The sequence below is a fragment of the Ruditapes philippinarum genome, unplaced genomic scaffold (genome assembly GCF_026571515.1).
Source record: "Ruditapes philippinarum isolate M1 unplaced genomic scaffold, ASM2657151v2 ctg2641_1_1_1_1, whole genome shotgun sequence".
NCBI classification, from domain to species: domain Eukaryota; kingdom Metazoa; phylum Mollusca; class Bivalvia; order Venerida; family Veneridae; genus Ruditapes; species Ruditapes philippinarum.
In genome coordinates this window covers 8060-27363 of record NW_026856119.1, presented here as the reverse complement: position 1 = coordinate 27363, position 19304 = coordinate 8060, and the positions used below count along the sequence as shown (strand labels likewise).

The following is a 19304-nucleotide window of genomic DNA, read 5'->3' as shown; positions in this document are numbered from 1 at the left end:
TCGGTGTATACATAACTAGAAATGACCTTTTACCCAAATACATAGCAAAATCAGAAAAAACGCGATATTCTTTAAGAAATAATAACAATTACACAACTTTGGCTAGGTGCACACAACTGTTTAATGTATCGTTCTTACCGTCTTTTTTCAAATATGGAATAATCATGAACCAGAAATAAGAAATTCTTGATCTCTTAATATATCTTTACATTTAAATTAAAACAGAAATTTAAAGTTCAAGTAAGTCCAAAATACTTGCTCTATGACCAAAGATATTTGTCAGTTTTAATGCAAGTTAAAGAAACTACTGTAGTAATTTAAATGATTATTTATTGTTAAGAAATTATCACAGAAAGGATTCTAAATGTGGTACTATTATCAAAACGTTGATTATCATTTTTACACTGCAAAAGATTCCCAGATCAACAGTTAACTTTGGTCTCGCGATCCTAGATTATATCATCCGATAAACGCTAATGCATTTCTGTTTGGTCGTGAAAATCTACGATATGATAACAAACTTAATATTTTCCCTGCTGTACAGAAATTCATCAAACTAACATCTCGTTTTAGTACATATTAATGTTGCCTATGTTATTTCAAATAAAATGTTCTCATTTAAGCCCTGTAAATACTTGTTGGGAGCATCGCGGGACGTGGATCGAAGACGGTGGCCGTATCTGTTCTAAATACATCAATTATTATTTTAAGTTAATCATTAACACATAAAAAATGTCGTAAAAAATGCCATAAACCAAAACCACTAAAATTATGAATTTTGTATGTATTTAAACAATTTTATTTCAACATTCATTAAACACATATTTTGTTTTGTTAATTTCTCAACTGGGAAGGGCTTAATGTAATGTTGGTAGAATTTGTTGCCAAGCCCTATTGTTATATTGTGTGTGTATGTATTTGCATGTATGTAGGCAATACAATATTGACTGTATAGACAATGTTAGACCAGAGAAGAGCTCAAAATACTGGCTGTAAATCGTTATTATGCGGCGCACTATATTTGAAATGTTACGAAACATCTATCGTACATTCTGACATAGGTTTCCGTGAAACGAAGCAAAACATAATGAAACCATAGAAAAATCAACATGTATCCATAGTAACAAGTGCCTCTATAATTTGATATGATTTCTAGGCTCATAGAAGCGTTTAGCTAAAACAAAATAATAAACTTCACTTATAGCGAACATGGTTATAGCGAATTTTCAATTATATGGAATAATTATTATTTTGGTCCTTTTTTTCCTTCTTTATTTAATATATAGAAATACGGTTATATGATTTGATACGATTACTTACTTGATAAAAGCGTTTAGCTAAAACAAATTCAGTGAACTTTATTTACAGAGAACACGATTATAGCGAATGTTCCGGTATAAGGAAAAATTATTATAGGTACGGACTTTGCCCTTCTTTATTCAATATATGATTGATTGAATTGAAGTTAAGTACAACTCACCATTTAAATATAAAAGAGGATATTCCGTATAAAAGTAAGTTAAAATCGAAATTTTGCTTATTTTAAAATATGGAAAGAAAACGAAAGGCACTGGGTCTCGAGATAAAATTCGACAATATTCGTGAATTCGTGAAGTAGTGAAAGGGAATAAGAATAATTTTTAAAAGTGAAATAGCTAAGGATTTTCCAATGCTCTCGTTTTTTGTTTTTGTTGTTTGTTTTTTTTTTCCTAATGTCTGATCCGCCCTTGGTATCCAAAGCAGACGCTATCGAATCATTGTGGGCATATTTTGAGTCTAATGAACATGTAGAATAAAATACGTTTTTAAAAGTTTACAAGACATTAAATGTAACAGGAATAACTGTTAACAGTTGTAAATGAAATTATTCGGTCTTTTCAAAGCCAGTTTTTATTGAAATACCAAGTTCTACTTTCTCACGCTAATAATTAATTTCACTGTTTGTGGATACTATAACTGTCTTGAATAGATAATACATGAGGGCCATGATGGCCCTGAATCGCTCACCAGAAACAACTGCTTTTCAGTGTTGGAAATTATCCATTGGAAATACTTTCTAATATTAAATTTGAGCCAATCAAATTAATATGAGCACATTTGATAAAAGAATGCTACAAAGTTTGGTGATCATCCATCAATTAGTTCTGTAGAAATAGACATTTAAAGATATTTTTATTTTTAGCATTAGCGGCCCATAAAAGGGGCCAATCAAATTAACATGATCAAACTTGATAAAACACTACCAAGAATGCTACAGACAAAATTTGGTGATCATTCATCTATTAGTTCTAAATAAGAAGACGTTTAAAGGTTTTTTTTTTTTTTTCATTTTTAGCTCTAGAGACCCCTTAAAGGGGCAAATCAAATTAATATGAGCAAATTTGATAAAAGACTACCCAAGAATGCTACAGACAAAGCTTGGTGATCATCCATTAATTAGTTCTGTAGAAATAGACGTTTAAAAGTATTTCTATATTTAGCTTTAGCTGCCCCATAAAGAGGCCAGTCACAATAATATGAGCAAACTTGATATAAGACTACCCAAGAATGCTACAGACAAAGTTTGGTGATCATCCATCAATTAGTTCTGTAGAAGAAGACGTTTAAAGGGTTTTCTATATTTAGCCTTAGAGACACCTTAAAGGGGCCAATCAAATTAATATGAGCAAACTTAATAAAAGACTACCCAAGAATAATACAGACAAAGTTTGGTGATCATCCATCCATTAGTTCTGTAGAAGAAGATGTTTTAAGGTTTTTTCTATTTTTAGCCCTAGAGACCCCTAAAAGGGGCAATCAAATTAATAATGAGCAAACTTGATAAAAAAAAAACTACCCAAGTATGCTACAGACAAAGTTTGGTGATCATCCATCAATTAGTTCTGTAGTAGAAGATGTTTAAAGGTTTTTTCTATTTTTAGCACTGTTGACCCCTAAAAGGGGCCAATTGAAATGACATGAGGAATATCAAGTGTGACTGTCACAAGGATTCTACAGACCACATTTGAAGTAAATCTGCACAGCAGTTTAATCTGCACAGCAGTTTCAAAGAAGAAGACGATTGTTGACGCATGACGACGACGACGGACGCCGGAGTATACTCTTTGATACTAATAGATCACACTGAGCCTTCGGCTCTGGTGAGCTAATAAACATTTTCTTTTCATGTTTACCTTTATTTAATCAATTTATATTTGTAATTAAATACAACTAAAGATGTAGGGCGATAGTTATCAATTCGTAATAAATGACTATTTTGCTATAAAGTTTCCTGATATAAGAAACTGATTGCTGTATGCTTAAAAGGAAATCCGCATATAAGGAACAGATTTTGAATGTCGCAGTGGGTTCGCTATAAGCACAGTTTACTGTTGTCATGTACCATTTGGCATTACAATTCTTGAGGCTGTTATTTTACAATGGCAACTTTACACTCGATAAATGTTAAGATAAACCCGCTTTGCCAGTCGTTTAAATGTCATCTCTTGAAATACAGGTAATAGTTCTTGAATGATGAGTCCTTCACGTCTTTATTTTAGATTTATTTTAATCACTTGGAAAATACAACATATCATAGCGAGGTTTTGTATCATAAAACAATTAAAAATTAGATAAAATGAGAGCATCATTTTGCCACCAAATACGACAATCGAAAATACTTGTGAAAATTTTCTTTTTAAAAAATTCACCTTCAGTTCACGTTTATATAATTCTCACAATTTCATTACTTTACCTTGGACCTCTGCATGTCACCTTGACCAAGAGGGATATTGCGTTTTTGCTTAACAAGATGCTTTACAATATTGAATATTTTTGCAAAGTATAGCAATCTTTATATATAGGTAAAAAGATTCACTGCAAATAAATGTTTTCCACTAACCTATAAATGTGTACCTTGACCTACACAGCTGTATAATGTTTCAATTTTTATGTTTTTCTTGATAATATGTACTTGTGTCCAGTAACAACTGAATTCTTCTATGCATTTAAGAGATATACTCCGGACAAAATTCTAACTTTTACCATGGCATGGTTTATGTTTAATATTGTAAAACCGGTGCAAGAGACGTGGACGAAGTCAACGAATATGTTCAATAAACCCGAGTCTGCAACATTTTCAGTTCTACCTATTTTAGCGTTTTCTTTGAAAGCTTATTTCTTTAATTTACATGTTATCATTTCTGGTGACCATAAGCAAAACTATGCTGGCAATACCAAGTCATGATTGACATTTTTTTATATAATCCATCGATTCAAGACCCCCCAAATGTCATAAACTAGAAATAATGGCCGAAAATAAATAAAATAGAATTTTGAAAGGGGTCAGGTTTATGAGCCTGCACATTACAGATAAGCTGTAACAAGACAAATTTTACAAAAGGAGACAAGATATCGTATGGGTGACTTGCAGTATTCAACAAAGAAACAATTGTGCCAACTTTTATTAAAATTTAAAATAATGCTCCGGTCAAGCATTTTCCTACGACCTCTTAGTGTCACTGTCGTTGATCTAGATGTGCTGCGAAAATATCCAGAACTTGGTTACTAGCATGGATTACATTTAATATAAATTAGGATTAAATTGCAAACACTTTCACTATTTACAAGAAAGCCGACTTTTTGCAACCATACCATTTGCTTCACGCTTAAACCAACAAGACCACCAGTTCACGTTCGTCCCCGTGATCTGTCTTATTTTGGTTGTATTTTTAAATTATTAGTCGATGTCATTATGGTTTTCTATCAAACGTGTCTAAGAAAGCACCATATGCGAATGCGTGAGCTGAAGACGTGGGAACTTTGAAGAGAAAAATAATATCAATAAAACACGTCGAATAGCAATATACAGATCAACTACTACTTATGAACTGTTCTATTTTAATTGATCTTATTTTTATTCAAATTTTAACCAACAAAATAAGACAAGAATCTCCAATTTGCAACTTTTTAACTTACCCGTACCAAAATCTATGTCGCAAGAGGCTTGATGTCATCGTATATGCGTCTACATAACTTTGTAAACAAATATGACTGCGCCCATAAGAGTTATAATTTTTACGTTGTTATTGTGTGTATGCGGCGAAGAAACGAATATTTACTGTGTTGTCAAAGAAACATTAACAACAGGATGGGAACTTGATCCCGTTTATATTACAAATCCAGCTACTATTTCAAACCAGATGGTAAGAGATCAACTCTATAGAGATATAGTTATGCAAACGAGTGAAAATGAAATATCAATACAGTCAACATTATATTTTCACTGTATACGTATGAGACGAAACCTACGCTATATGCACTTTAGAGGGTTCTACAGACTGTCCCTCCTCCTATTGTGTGGAGATATTGCCATAAATCCTGGACCGATAAAACACCCCTGCGAGCTGTGCTCACGAGCTGTTGGCAGTCCTCTGTGAGACTTGTGATAAATAGCTACATATAAAATGTGCTGATATATCTCCAAAAGATTATGTATTATTGCAGAATAACCCGGACCCTTATATATGTACTCTGTGTCTTAAAGTGCCACTTATACCATGTATACCTGAATTATTAGAATTATCTAAGGAATCAACTACACATCCTACATGTACTCCTGATCTGTCATCTAAACTTGAGTCATATGACTATAGACAAATAAATGACAGTTTTACCCCATCGAGCGATGAGGAGGAAAATTGGGAAGATCACACTTCTTCTAATAGTAAATCAATTATAAACACCACATATGAAAATCTGTATAGTGAGTTACCACTCAGGAAACTATAGATTCTTTGAATGATTTTAATGATGAAACAACGGAAGAAATTTTAGAAAACAGTGATATACTTAATAATAGTGCCTGTGATAGTGAACACCTGTATGACATTTTTGATGTTAAAAACCTTAAAAACTTAAATAGGAAAAGACCGATAATTGGTCATCTAAATATTAATAGTATAAGATATAAATTTCAGGAAATTAGACCCATTTTTGATAATAATCTTGTTGATATTTTCTGTATTTCTGAAACCAAATTGATCATTCTTTCAGTGATAACCTGTTCTCAGTTGATGGATACAAGTTACAGAGATGTGATAGAGATGCCCATGGTGGAGGCTTGCTGACACTAATACGGGCTGATTTACCTATTAAACGCCGTACAGATTTAGAAAATCAAGGTCTGGAAAATTTATGTTTTTAATTGAATTTGTTAAAAAGAAAATGGGGAATTATTTTTATATATAGACCACCTTCAATGTCTGACCATCTTTTGAATCAAGGCTATCTGAAACATTAGACAAATTATTCATTAAATTTGACCATGTTATTACAACTGGGGACTTAAACAATGATATGCTAAATCCTACCAAAAGTAAACTCCTTACAAACATCATGGATAATTTCAACTTGGTAAATCTAATTGACAAACCAACATGTTTTAAGAATATAGACAACCCAACCCTTATTGATGTAATTTTAACAAACTCCTCCTCTTTGCTATGTAATTCATCAGTTTTCAGTAGCAGCATAAGTGACTGCCATAGTATGATATTTACAACTCTTAAAGAACAGATTAATACTGTATCTAAAAAGAGAATACCTTTTAGGAGTTACAAAAATTTTGATGAAAATGTTTTTAACACTGAACTAGAGAAAGTACCGTTCCAAGTAGCATTTACTTTTGATAATGTTGATGACACTTACTGGGCATATAATAAACTTTTTAATGAAATTTTAGACGAACATGCACCTATAAAACAAAAATATACTAAAAAGTCTTCACCACCTTATATGAACTCTGAAATTTTAGACGAACATGCACCTATAAAACAAAAATATACTAAAAAGTCTTCACCACCTTATATGAACTCTAAATACAGAAAAATAATCTACCAAACAAGACAGGCACATAACACATATCTGAAATATAAAACAAAAAATAATTGGGAAAAGTATAGAAAACTCAGGAACTTCAAAACAAAAATAAAACGTGAATCTATTACCACCTATTTCATGGAAAGATGTAGCGGGGGCCCAAAGTCTAAAGATTTTTGGCCAACAATCAAACCTTTTTTAAGTCAGTAATCCATTTTGAAAAATTTAAGTAACATTATTCTTAAGGAAAATGAGTCACTGATAGCCGATCAAACTAAAGTGTGTGATATGTTAAATTACTTTTATGTAAATATAACCAAAAATATTGGGATAAATAATCAGACTATTACTCAAGATGAACATCCTAGTATTAAATTAATTAAACAAAACAATAACAATGTACAAACGTTCAATTTTTCTACTGTAACATCAGAGTCAATTGAAAAACATCTAAAATCAGTAAACCTAAAGAAAGCAACAGGATATGACAATATACCACCCAAAATACTGAAATGCTCAGCAAATATAATTTGTAAACCTATATCCAAGATAGTTAATAATATGATCAACACAAATTTATTTCCAAACAGTTTAAAAATGGCTCAAGTCACTCCAGTTTTTAAGAAAGATGATCCTTTTATTATGAAAAAATTATAGGTCTGTTAGTATATTACCATCAATGTCAAAAATATTTGAGAAAATTATAAATGAACAATTAAGCAACCATTTTGAAAATATATTTCATAATTATCTAGCCGCTTTCAGACCAGGCTACGGATGTCAGACAACTCTTTTGCGTCTAGTTGAGGACTGGAAGATGGCGTTAGACAGAAATGAGCATGTGGCAGCAATCCTAGTGGACCTGTCCAAGGCTTTTGACTGTCTACCGCATGATCTTACAGTCCAAAAGCTAGAGGCATATGGGTTGTCTGAAAATGCATGTTCTCTAGTTTCAAACTATCTTTCAAACAGGAAACAAACAGTTAAAATAGGAGAGTATCATAGCACTTGGCTTGAAACAATTAAGGGGGTACCACAAGGCTCTATTCTTGGACCTTTAATCTTCAACATCTTCATGAATGATATTTTTTACTTTATAGATAAATCCACCCTCTACAATTATGCAGATGACAATACTCTAGCCTTCTCTAACTCTAAAATAGAAATATTGAAAAACACATTAGAAAATGAAAGTAAAATACTTATTAACTGGTTTAACATTAATAAAATGCAAGCTAACCCTGACAAGTTTCAAGCCAAAGCTGTTTGGAAAATTACAAATGAACACTTAAAAGAATTTCAAATTGATAATGTTACAATAAAATGTGAAGATTGTGTTAAACTGCTAGGGGTAGACATCGACTTTTTACTTAACTTTGATATACAGGTCACCAGAATGTATAAAAAAGCTGCCAATCAATTAAATGTGCTCTTAAGAATTAGGAAATTTTTTAATTCAGAATGTCTTCTTCTTACTTACAAATCTTTTATAATATCTAATTTTAACTACTGTCCCCTTGTCTGGCATGCATTTTTGCTCTAAAACAAACACAAAAAAAGTTGAAAAACTCCAGCATAGAGCTCTAAAAATAGTATTTAATGATTTTAATTCTTCATATGACACATTATTAAAAAGGTAAATATGCCTACTTTACATTTGTCAAGAATTAAAATAATAGCCAAAGAAGTGTTTAAATACCTGTACGGAAAATCACCACCATATATAAATGATTTAATAAAATTTAAAAATTCCAATTATTCTTTTAGGTATCAAAAAAGTGTAAATGTCCCAAGGGTCAAAACAGTACAGTAACATACGGTAAGAATTCTTTTCGGTTTGAGGGTGCCCAGATATGGAACAGTCTCCCTAATGACATCCGCAAGGTGGAAAACTACAAAGAGTTTGGGAGACTGATCCAGGTCTGGAGTGGCCCAAGCTGTAAATGTGCTATGTGCTTGTAAATTTGCTATGTGTTTGTTATTTTGCTTAGTTTTAATTTATGTAAAATGCTTAGACTACATGTTTTGTTTGTTTACTTTGCTTTTGTGCATCCCATTTTAGTTTGCTATGATGCTTTGATTATATGTTGTGTGTTAATTTTTCTTAACCCCTTTATTTTATGCTAGTTGAATCTTTGTTGTATGATTTGTATGCTTTGTTCATATTAAAACTCCTTATTCCCCATTCCATTAGGCTGTGCATGCAACTTAATTTTAGTTAACTTTGTTTGTTACCCTGTATGTGCTTTATCTTGTTTCTTTTTATGCTGTATTAGTTCTATCATAAATTTTTATGCACTTTTATAAGTAAGTTTAATTTATCTATTTATTTATTTATATATTTTTTAGGAAACCTTCAATTATGTATTTATAAATTGTAGATGTTAACTTATAACTATTACTATTTATTAATTTTTTATATTTTATTATTATTTTTATTTATTTCACATTGCTATATGTAACATTCTTAAATTTCTAGACTACAGTCATTTATTACTTTTAGAAACTGTTATTACCTTTAATATAATATGTACTGTGCAAGTCATCAATCTATGCCTTAATATACCATCTTATTGTAAAGTTCTTCTTAACCTTGATACTCTTGTTTCATGCTTAAAGCTGCTAATAGTTTTAAATGTTTTTATTTTCAGAACTGTTATATGTTAGTAAATATGTTTTATGCCTTTGTTATTGTCGGTAAATAGCTTATTAGCTAATGTTTCTTGTAATATGTAAACCGACTTAAAATAAAGTTTCTTGTATCTTGTATCTTGTATGAATTTAATTATATCTATAGTTATTATGGGGTACCACAAGGAGCAATATTTCAAGAAGTACTGTAATACATGATTGAAATTACAATTTGGCACATTTTCAAAATTAATTTATCTATATATTTATCTATATATCAGTTATCCACTCAATAACATAACATATGAAATGATAATTTTCTCTCATACCCTGGTTTTGTCATCTCCATACTGACTGAAATTGAATTGTAAGTGCATTTTCTCTGACGCATCTTTTGTTAAACTGAAATAGATCAAAAACACGTACATTGTACATCTAATTAAAACACTATATAGAAAGTGATCTTTCTTATAAATTTGCGGTCTAGAAAGAGAGTATGTATTTAACTACATGTACAATAATAATAAACTTTGAATGCCACAATAATGACTCAGTATTGGTCCACTTCTAGATGGAAAAATACATTAACATACCGGAATAAAGATATTTTATTTTAAATTTCAATAGGGATTTCAAAATTTAAAACAAGATTTTCTCATGGCATCTATATTAATAGTCTTATTGAGAAAATAATAAATAATCATAAATTACTTAATATTTTTATTTGATTAATTGATTTAATTGATCTTATAGTATAACAAATAAAACCTTAATGGAAACGGAAAGGTGTTACGCAATTTCTATATCATTAAATAACAATTAAAACCTGTTAATTTTCTGTTTTTCCTGTAATTTGATGCCGTCGGATACTGCCACGGTTTTATGATTTTTTGTAAATCTCACACTTTTATGTTCGTCGACATGACTTTGACAAAAGAATTCATTGCATTCCACACAATAGCGGACTGATTCCTCTTCAATGTTTTGGTCGTCAAAGCATACATTACATTTAGTGCTACATGCCATAGTCATTTGCTTGTCGGACTCACAAATTCTGAAATAAGCAAAGAAAAAGATTATCATAATCCACCAAGGCCATGAAACTCATTCTCATTATTTAGTACGGAGGTTCGCAACAATTTCACATTCCATTTCATTAAAAGCCGAATTTTGATTCGCACAGTAAATGTGACAAGCAAACCATATTAGAATATTAACGCCATAAGCGTGGATTGAAGTTCAATACAGTACACTGTACAGACAGTTGTACCCAATATTCAAACGGGAGGACAGCCGTTCTATATTTTAGATCAGTAGATATAGTGGAATGTGTTGTGACAGACTCAATTCCGTTAGAAGTAGATAAAGATAGCTCACCGCTACGGTAATAAAAGTAATGACACCACAATAAAGTTAAAGATAACGAAGTGATCAATTGTTTACCAAATATGATCATACACTTTCCTACTAGTAAATACTAAATAGTGTTTTGGGGTTGCTGTTTTTAAATTTTTTGAGGATACTTTTTGTTTGATTTGACCATAATTTTTTCGAACACTAGTTTGCAGAAACATTTTTTGTAAAAAAACTTTTTATAAAAAATGTACAAGTAAGTAAGTAAGAGTTGTTTTCTGTATAAATAGCTACTGAGTGTTTTTTGGTTTGTTTGGAAAAATGATGATACATAATGTTCTTTATGTTGATGTTTATATTGATATGATATAAAAGAATGGAAACCAAAACACAGTGTTCACTTAACAATCACTTGCTAGTAATATAACTGACAATTTATTCATAACACAAGTCAGGCGGTTCTAGATTTACTCTACTTCAAACATATCATTAAATGGATAGTCCAGTACCTTTCAGTTCCCTTTTGCAATTAATTTACAAAGTCAATAAAAACTAGAACTATCACTAAATTTGAATATAACCCCCACAAGACTGCTTCGGAAATGGGGATGTAACTATTAACAGAATACCTTGTAAAAGAACTGAACTAGAGTTATGGTTGTGGGAAATTAAAGATAGTTGTGGTTCTTGTATGTTGCATTTCCTTTCAATGAGGTTGGGAATGGCCATTGATGAAGTTTTTTGAATTACTCTGTAATAAGTCCAGAAAGACAAGAAAAAAGGAACAAAGGGCAATAACTCTATAAATACTGAAGATGGAGTTATGGTTATTGTAAACTGCACTTCCTCTCATTGTGCTTGAGATTTGTATGGAGTTGTATTGAATTCCAACTACTAGTTTTCAAGTTATGCACTGTACAAAAAAGAAACAAAGGGCACTAACTGTAATAAGTCCAAATGGAGTTATGGTTCTTGTGCACTGCATTTCATCTCACTGCTATTGACCATTGTATAAAGTTTCATTGAATTCCAACCATTAATTTTCAAGTTACGCACTGGACAATTAAAAGTAAAAAAGGGCAAAAACTTTTAAATGAGTCAAGAAAGAGTTATGGTTTCTGTGCACTGCGTTTCTTCTCAATATACTTGACCATTGTACGAAATTGTATTGAATTTCAACTTGTAGTTTTCAAGTTATACTCTGGACAAAAAAAGCAATGGAAAAGTAACAAAAGGGAAACAACTCTTTCAATGATTTATTCCTGTATTTTAAAGCCGAATAAAGACGGTTTCCCCTAGCTCAAAATATGTGTATTTTTCCCTAAAAAGGCTAATATTTTCCCCTGAAAGGCCCTGTGCACTTCTTCACCAGAGTCATGACTTAACCGCATCACATTTTATATTCCAGGTAGAAGGCAGAAAACTGTCCCTATAGCCTGTGATATGTACCATGCATATTAAATTGAATTGAAATTGAAAAGTTTATAAAATGTCTTGTTAAATGCCATTCTCAGTTGTTGGAATTTCTGATTTAGCGCGCTATGTTTTTCCGTCAGAAAGCCACAGGTTGTTTTGAAAATTGGAAAACAATCACTGTCTATAATTACTCTGGACAAAGTTATAGTTCTTGTGCACTGCAATTCCTCTTTTTGTGCTTGACCATTGTATAAAGTTGTTCAACTTGTAGTTTTCAAGTTATGCTAAATATTATATTATTAAAGTTATATTAAAACCAGTATGTTTTAAGTTATGCTCTGGACAAGGAAAAGTATCAAAGGGCAGTAACTCTGTATTTTGTCAAATTGGAGCGATAGCTCTTATGCACTGCACTTCCTTTTAATGTCCTTGACAACTGTATGAAATTGTATTGAATTCCAACCAGTACTTTTCAAGTTATGCTCCGGACAAAGAAAAGTAACAAAGGGCAATAACTCTGTAATTATTCAAGATGGATTCATGTTTCTTGTGCACGGCACTTTCTCTCAATGTGCTTGAATATTGTATATTGAATTCCAACCATTAGTCTTCAAATTATGGTCCGGACAAAAGAAAGCAATGGAAAAGTAACAAAGGGCAATAACTTTGTAATAAGTCAAGATGGAGTTATGGTTCTTGTGCACTGCACTTCTCCTTATTGTGTTTGACCTTTGTATGAAGTTGTTTTTAATTCCAACCAGTAGTTTTTAAGTCATGCTCCATAGAAGGAAGAGTAACAAAGGGCAGTAACTTTGTAATAAGTCAAGATGGAGTTATGGTTCTTGTGAACTGCACTTTTTATCCATGTGCTTGACCATTGTATGAAGTTATATTGAATTCCAACAATTAGTCTTCAAGTTATGGTCCGGACAAAGAAAGCAATGGAAAAGTAACAAAGGGCAATAACTCTGTAATTACTTAAGATAGAGTTATTGTTCTTGTGCACTGCACTTCCCCTTTTTGTGTTTGACAATTGTATGAAGTTGTATTGAATTCCAATTAGTAGTTTTCAAGTTATGCCCCGGACAAGGAAAAGTAACAAAGGACAATAACTCTGTAATAAGTCAAGATGGAGTAATGGTTCCTGTGCACGGCACTTCCTTTTAATGTCATTGACAACTGTATGAAGTTGTATTGAATTCCAACAAGTAGTTTTCAAGTTATGCTCCGGACAAGGAAAAGTAACAAAGGGCAATAACTCTGTAATTAGTCAAGATGGAGTAATGGTTCTTGTGCACGGCACTTTCTCTCAATGTGCTTGACCATTGTATGAAGTTACATGTATATTGAATTTTAACCATTAGTCTTCAAGTTATGGTCCGGACAAAAGAAAGCAATGGAAAAGTTACAGAGGGCATTAACTTTGTAATAAGTCAAAATGGAGTTATGGTTCTTGTGCATTGCACTTCCCCTTATTGTGCTTGACCATTGTATAAGGTTGTTTTGAATTCAACCTGTAGTTATCAAGTCATGCTCCATACAAGGAATAGTAATAAAGGGCAGTAACTTTGTAATAAGTCAAGATAGAGTTTGGTTCTTGTTCACTGCGCTTTCTCTCCATGTACTTGGCCATTGTATGAAGTTATTTTGAATTCCAACAATTAGTCTTCAAGTTATGGTCCGGACAAAAGAAAGCAATGGAAAAGTAACAAAGGGCAATAACTCTGTAATTATTTTAGATAGAATTATTGTTCTTGTGCACTGCACTTCCCCTTTTTGTGTTTGACAATTGTATGAAGTTGTTTTGAATTCCAACCAGTAGTTTTCAAGTTATGCCCCGTACAAGGAAAAGTATTAAAGTGCAATAACTCTGTAATTAGTCGAGATAGAGTTATGTTTCATATGCACTGCACTTTCTCTTAATGTGCTTGACCATTTATTTAGTTATATTGAATTCTAACCATTAGTCTTCAAGTTATGCTCCGGACAAGGAAAATGCAACAGACGGCTGGACAGACCAACTGACCGACCAACCGACCGACCACCGGGTGACTCCTATGTACCCCCCCCCCCAAAAAAAAAAAACTTCGTCTAGGGGTTATAAAAACTTGAATTAGTGCAGATAATTCATAAAGACTTTCAAAGAAAATCATAATTGAGACAAATTGATAAAAAAAAAACAGAGGGTGACCATCCATCCCACCTTTTTTGTTACTCGCCCTGAGCTGAATACGTAAAACTGTACCAAGTAACGGTTAGTTTTATTTTAAATCTATTCTTTTGTTAGTTTATTCTCTGATAAGGTGCAACATTTGCTACAATTCTATGCGACTGGTTTTAGTCTATAGTTGCTTATGCAAATAAAATTTTCTTCGAGTTATGCCCCTTTTTGAAGTAAAAAAATATTTATCTATCTATTGTTTTCATGTCGTCAGTAATATCTAGTCGGATATCTGCTTCCATTAAATATTAAACGTCGAAGTCAAGAAAGATGTTTTTCATATACTCTAATTTGTTTCTAATATTTCTTACGTTTTGATGAAAAATAGAAAAAGACGCACACTCAGGATAACGATTCATTTCGACATCTCCAAAAAAGGAGCACCGCTAGGCGGAGCATTATATGCCCGAAAGTGTTTTTTTAAGTAAGAATGAAGCATTTGTAAGACATGGAAATTAAATAAAGTATTACCTCCTTTAAATAGCAATCCTCCTATGAAGTTTGAATATTGTGGGCCAAATGGAACTTAAATTATGCTCCGGAAACTGTTTTCAGTTTTAAGGTAAAAGTGACCTTGATTTTTGACCTTGTGACCCCAAAATCAATATGGGTCTTTTACCCAATATGGACAATCATACTATGAAGTTTGAACACTGTGGGCCAAATGGAACTTAAGTAATGCTCCGGAAACCAAATTGCTAACGGACGGACGGGCGGACGGGCATATGAAAATTAGTGAAATGTAATTCTCTTTTAACTAACGATATAATGAGTTCTGGACGAAAAACACCTTTTAACTGTTATTGCTTCATAAGCCGTTTTCCTCTCTTATTAAACAATCCAAGAGCTCATCAATAAGCTACAAGATCGTTCATTTATAAGAACACAGTAAAACTCCTTCATAAACTATGATCGTCCGTAGGACTGAGTAACGCAAGGTAACATCTTCACTGAGACTAAGTAACGGGCTGTAACGGATACGAAATATTTTGCATTTATAATATCTCTTGAAACATTTAAATCAATGCTATAAATATGTCTATCGTCAATTTTCAAACGAAGCTTAACAAAATAGAGTAAAAAGCTATTTATGAAATAAACATTTTATTTTTTCAAAAACATGTTAAGCTTACATCATTTTAGTAAGTTTGTAAAACATGTATGCCCCCTATCAACAGCCTATTAGTTAATAAGGTCAGGTTATTATGACTGACTTTGACCAAGTGACAAAAAAAATCAATAGGGGTTATCTACTGGTCATGAATATTCACTACTTATTTGTGACCGTAAATGTTGTGTGCAGCAATTTTATGACAAAGTTATCACAAATCGTACCAAATAATATATGCATAAATTCTATGAATCATGTAGGCCTCCTTAATGACAGTCAATTTGATATATGACATAAGACCTTGAAATTTGTATACCAAAAGCATTATTTTTAAAAATATCAACCAAGGCATATTCAGTAGTCGAGCTATTGGTCTGAAACTGTTTTTACATACAAGGTCAATGTGACCTTGACATTTGACGCCTAAATCCCCAAATTATAGGGGTCATCTTATAGTCATGTAAAATCATAATACCAAGTTTGAAGTTCCAAGACCTAAGCTTTCTTTAGTTATTGATCGGAAACTGTTTTTACATACAAGTACTATATGACCTTGACCTTTAACCCCTTGACCCAAAAAATAATAGGTGTTATTAACTGGTCATGTTAAATTATCACACCAAGTTTCAAGTTCCTAGGCCTAAACATTCTATAGTTATTGATCAGAAACCGCTTTTACCTACAAGGTCAATGTGACCTTGACCTTTGTTAACCCCAAAATAATATGGGTCATCTACAGGCTATGCATAATCATCATACCAAGTTTGAAGTTCCTAGGCCAGAGCGTTCTTAAGTTATTGATCTGAACTTTTTAACATACAAGGTCAATGTGACCTTGACATTTGATCCCTTGACCCCAAAATCAATAGGTGTCATTTACTGGCCATGTTCAATCATCATACCAAGTTTTAAGTTCCTAGGCCTAAACGTTCTTAAGTTATTAATCAGAAACCGCTTTAATCTACAAGGTCAATGTGACCTTGACCTTTGCTGACCCCAAAAATAAAATTGGTCATCTACTGGTCATGCAAAATCATCAAACCAAGTTTGAAGTTCCTAAGCGTTCTTTAGTTATTGATCGGAAATTTTTTACATACAAGGTCAATGTGGCCTTGACCTTTGAACATTTGACCTCAAAATCAATAGGGGTCATCCACTAGTCATGTACAATCATCATACCAAGTTTGAAATTCCATTCGGTCTACAGACCGACGGACCGACCGATCGACAGACAGACAAATTTGAAAGGGGCATAATTAGGGTTTCTATGCACAACTACTTGGTCATTGTAAAATTCGATTTAATGTATCAAATAAGTTATATTTTGAAAACATTCTGGTCCCACACAATGTCACATCCATCAATAATTTAATATACTGTAGAAAATTCAAGTTAAAAAATCTTTAAAAATCTACCTGAGAAATTACTTGCTCCAAGAATTCTTTTCACACAAATAATTATTTCTATAGCAAAAAAATCGACTTTGATAGTTACAAGTCATCGATACTGTTTCGACTGCACAACCCATAAGATTGCACGCATGACATGTCATTGACAATCACGTGATATTCGAATGAAAAATTACAATCTTAGAACACAAAAGGGTTTCGGTTTCCATTTGTAATTGCGTCCTAAATGGCCTCTTATTAGGCAAATCATGCAATGCACGAATACCAAATAACGTTTGTTTGTTGTTTTTTTTCCTGATTTGATTTTTTTTTAAATAGTGTGTGTGTGTATGTGTGTGCGCGTGCGTTGGTGCCCGCGTGCGTGCGCGCGCGTGTGTGTGTGTCTGTCTGTATGTATATACTCATGGGTATAATGCCCATATGTATTTTATAATTAAATTTTAAATCTGAAATCTATGTATACCTGTATATGCTATGAAGTTGTTTGAGAACTAAAAAAAAAAGAATAAAATAAAAATAAAACAAGGTTGCATTTGTGAAAAATGCTATGCCACCGCATTAATACAACTCCAAATAGTAGTGCAGGAACAGATTTATTTTGTTTCTATACAATTGAAGATTGTCATAATGCATAGATCCCTGGCCTATCTAATTCTTATTATCAGATTAGTGGTAAAATCTATTGTTAACTCAATTAAAGATCAGAGTAGGAATGTATCAATGCACTTGAGTCTAGTGAATTTGGTGGTGAAGGTCATATTTCACACAGCCTAAATTTCATGACTACATCAAAGAACAACACAGAAAGACTGTCAAAATCTAGGTCAGCTGATATTAAAGTTCACTTTACATCTTAATCTGTGCACATGGTTCAAATTTCATAGCTGTACATCAAAGGACAAGAAAGTAGGTCATATCATCAAAATCTAGGTCAACTGATATCAAAGTTCAATTTTACAACTAAAACTGTGCACATGGTCAAAATTTCATTGCTGTACATCAAAGGACAAGAAAGAAGGTCACTGTCCCGTTGGGTTTATTCAAAACAATCTTGATACAGGTCAACCAAACAACATTTCAAGTCAAATATCTAAGCTGTAGTTCTCCTATTCAGAAAACATTTGTTTTATTTTCTGTTTTTACTATGTGTACATAATCAGAATCACTGCCCCCGGGCAGGGCAAATTTTGACACCAGGGGGAAAATTTGACCAACTTTGGTAGAGTACTTATACCAAAGGCCTTTTGGGTCTTTTCAAGAAGATTTTTAAATTTATTCTTATAATTCCTTTTGGTTGCCATGGCAACCAGATTTCTCCATGGAATTAAATTTCTTGAACAACTTTGGTAGCCCTTCACCCAAGGATCAATCCTGCCAATTTTGGTTGAAATAAGAATAATGGTTTTTCACAGGAAGATTTTTTAAGTTCACTATATAATCTATATAACACACACACAAACAAACAAACACACACACACACACACGCACGCACGCACGCACGCACGCACGCACGCACGCACACACACACACACACACACAGGTGAATCACTATATGTCACCGCATCGCAGATGCTGCGGTGGCATAAAAATCTGACAACGTTCGCAGATAAGCCTATGAAGTCCTTCACTTGAATGCTTTGCGATCGAGTGAACTAAAACTTATTGTATAATTTTGGGGGGAAAAATCCTGAAAACTAAACGTACATTTTATAAATCAAAAGAAAATAAGCACTTGAAGTAAGGACCGATTAATTCATTAATGCAGAACGGTAAAAGCTCATAACCTCTACATGTGTTTAAAGTAAGACCATAACAAATTTATATTTTTTTATTCAAAAAGCTGTGTCAACTTTTTTAAATATCACATAATACTAGATAATACTAACCACTCGCTTTGTTTGTAAAATCCACAGAAACTTGAAATTCTGCCAATAAAAGCAGTAAAGTCCGATTTAAAAATTCTCATATTACCAGGACTGGGAATCAAAACTGCGTCGTATCCTACAATATGTAAACAAACGCCGCCATTTTGGAACGAAAAACGTATGTTTTTGTTTATAACTCTTTTTGTTGGTAATGACTGAAAAACAGATATATGTATTAACACGCTACACTATTTTCCGCTCTTCGTTCGGTATATGTTGCTTGCACAACTATTTTGTAAAACGAAAGTTATAGCGAACTTGAAACTCGAAGCGGAGCAGATTTTTTATGATAATGTGTGGATACGACGCAGTTCATATTGCTTTATATATCGTTTTTTCCTTCAAATAAACTATATACTCATTTCAGAGTTTACCATTAA

At 32.4% G+C, this 19304-nt stretch overlaps 1 protein-coding gene and 1 long non-coding RNA gene across 2 annotated transcripts in view; one reads left to right on the top strand and one right to left on the bottom strand.

The window, feature by feature from the left end:
- LOC132745432 (uncharacterized) overlaps positions 1-19062 on the bottom strand; it is a 56277-nt gene extending 37215 nt beyond the window's left edge. The window contains exons 1-3 of the mRNA XM_060734346.1: positions 18886-19062; positions 10316-10543; positions 9819-9891 (exon numbers count right to left, since the gene is read on the bottom strand). Coding sequence (XP_060590329.1) covers positions 9819-9891; positions 10316-10521 — 279 coding nt within the window. The 5' untranslated portion in view covers positions 10522-10543; positions 18886-19062. The remainder of the gene's footprint in view (positions 1-9818; positions 9892-10315; positions 10544-18885) is intronic.
- On the top strand, positions 2363-8717 carry LOC132745431 (uncharacterized). Its single transcript, XR_009627839.1, has 3 exons — positions 2363-5183; positions 6034-6161; positions 8626-8717. It is a non-coding gene; the product is annotated as an uncharacterized LOC132745431 (long non-coding RNA).
- Positions 19063-19304: the final 242 nt, after the last annotated feature.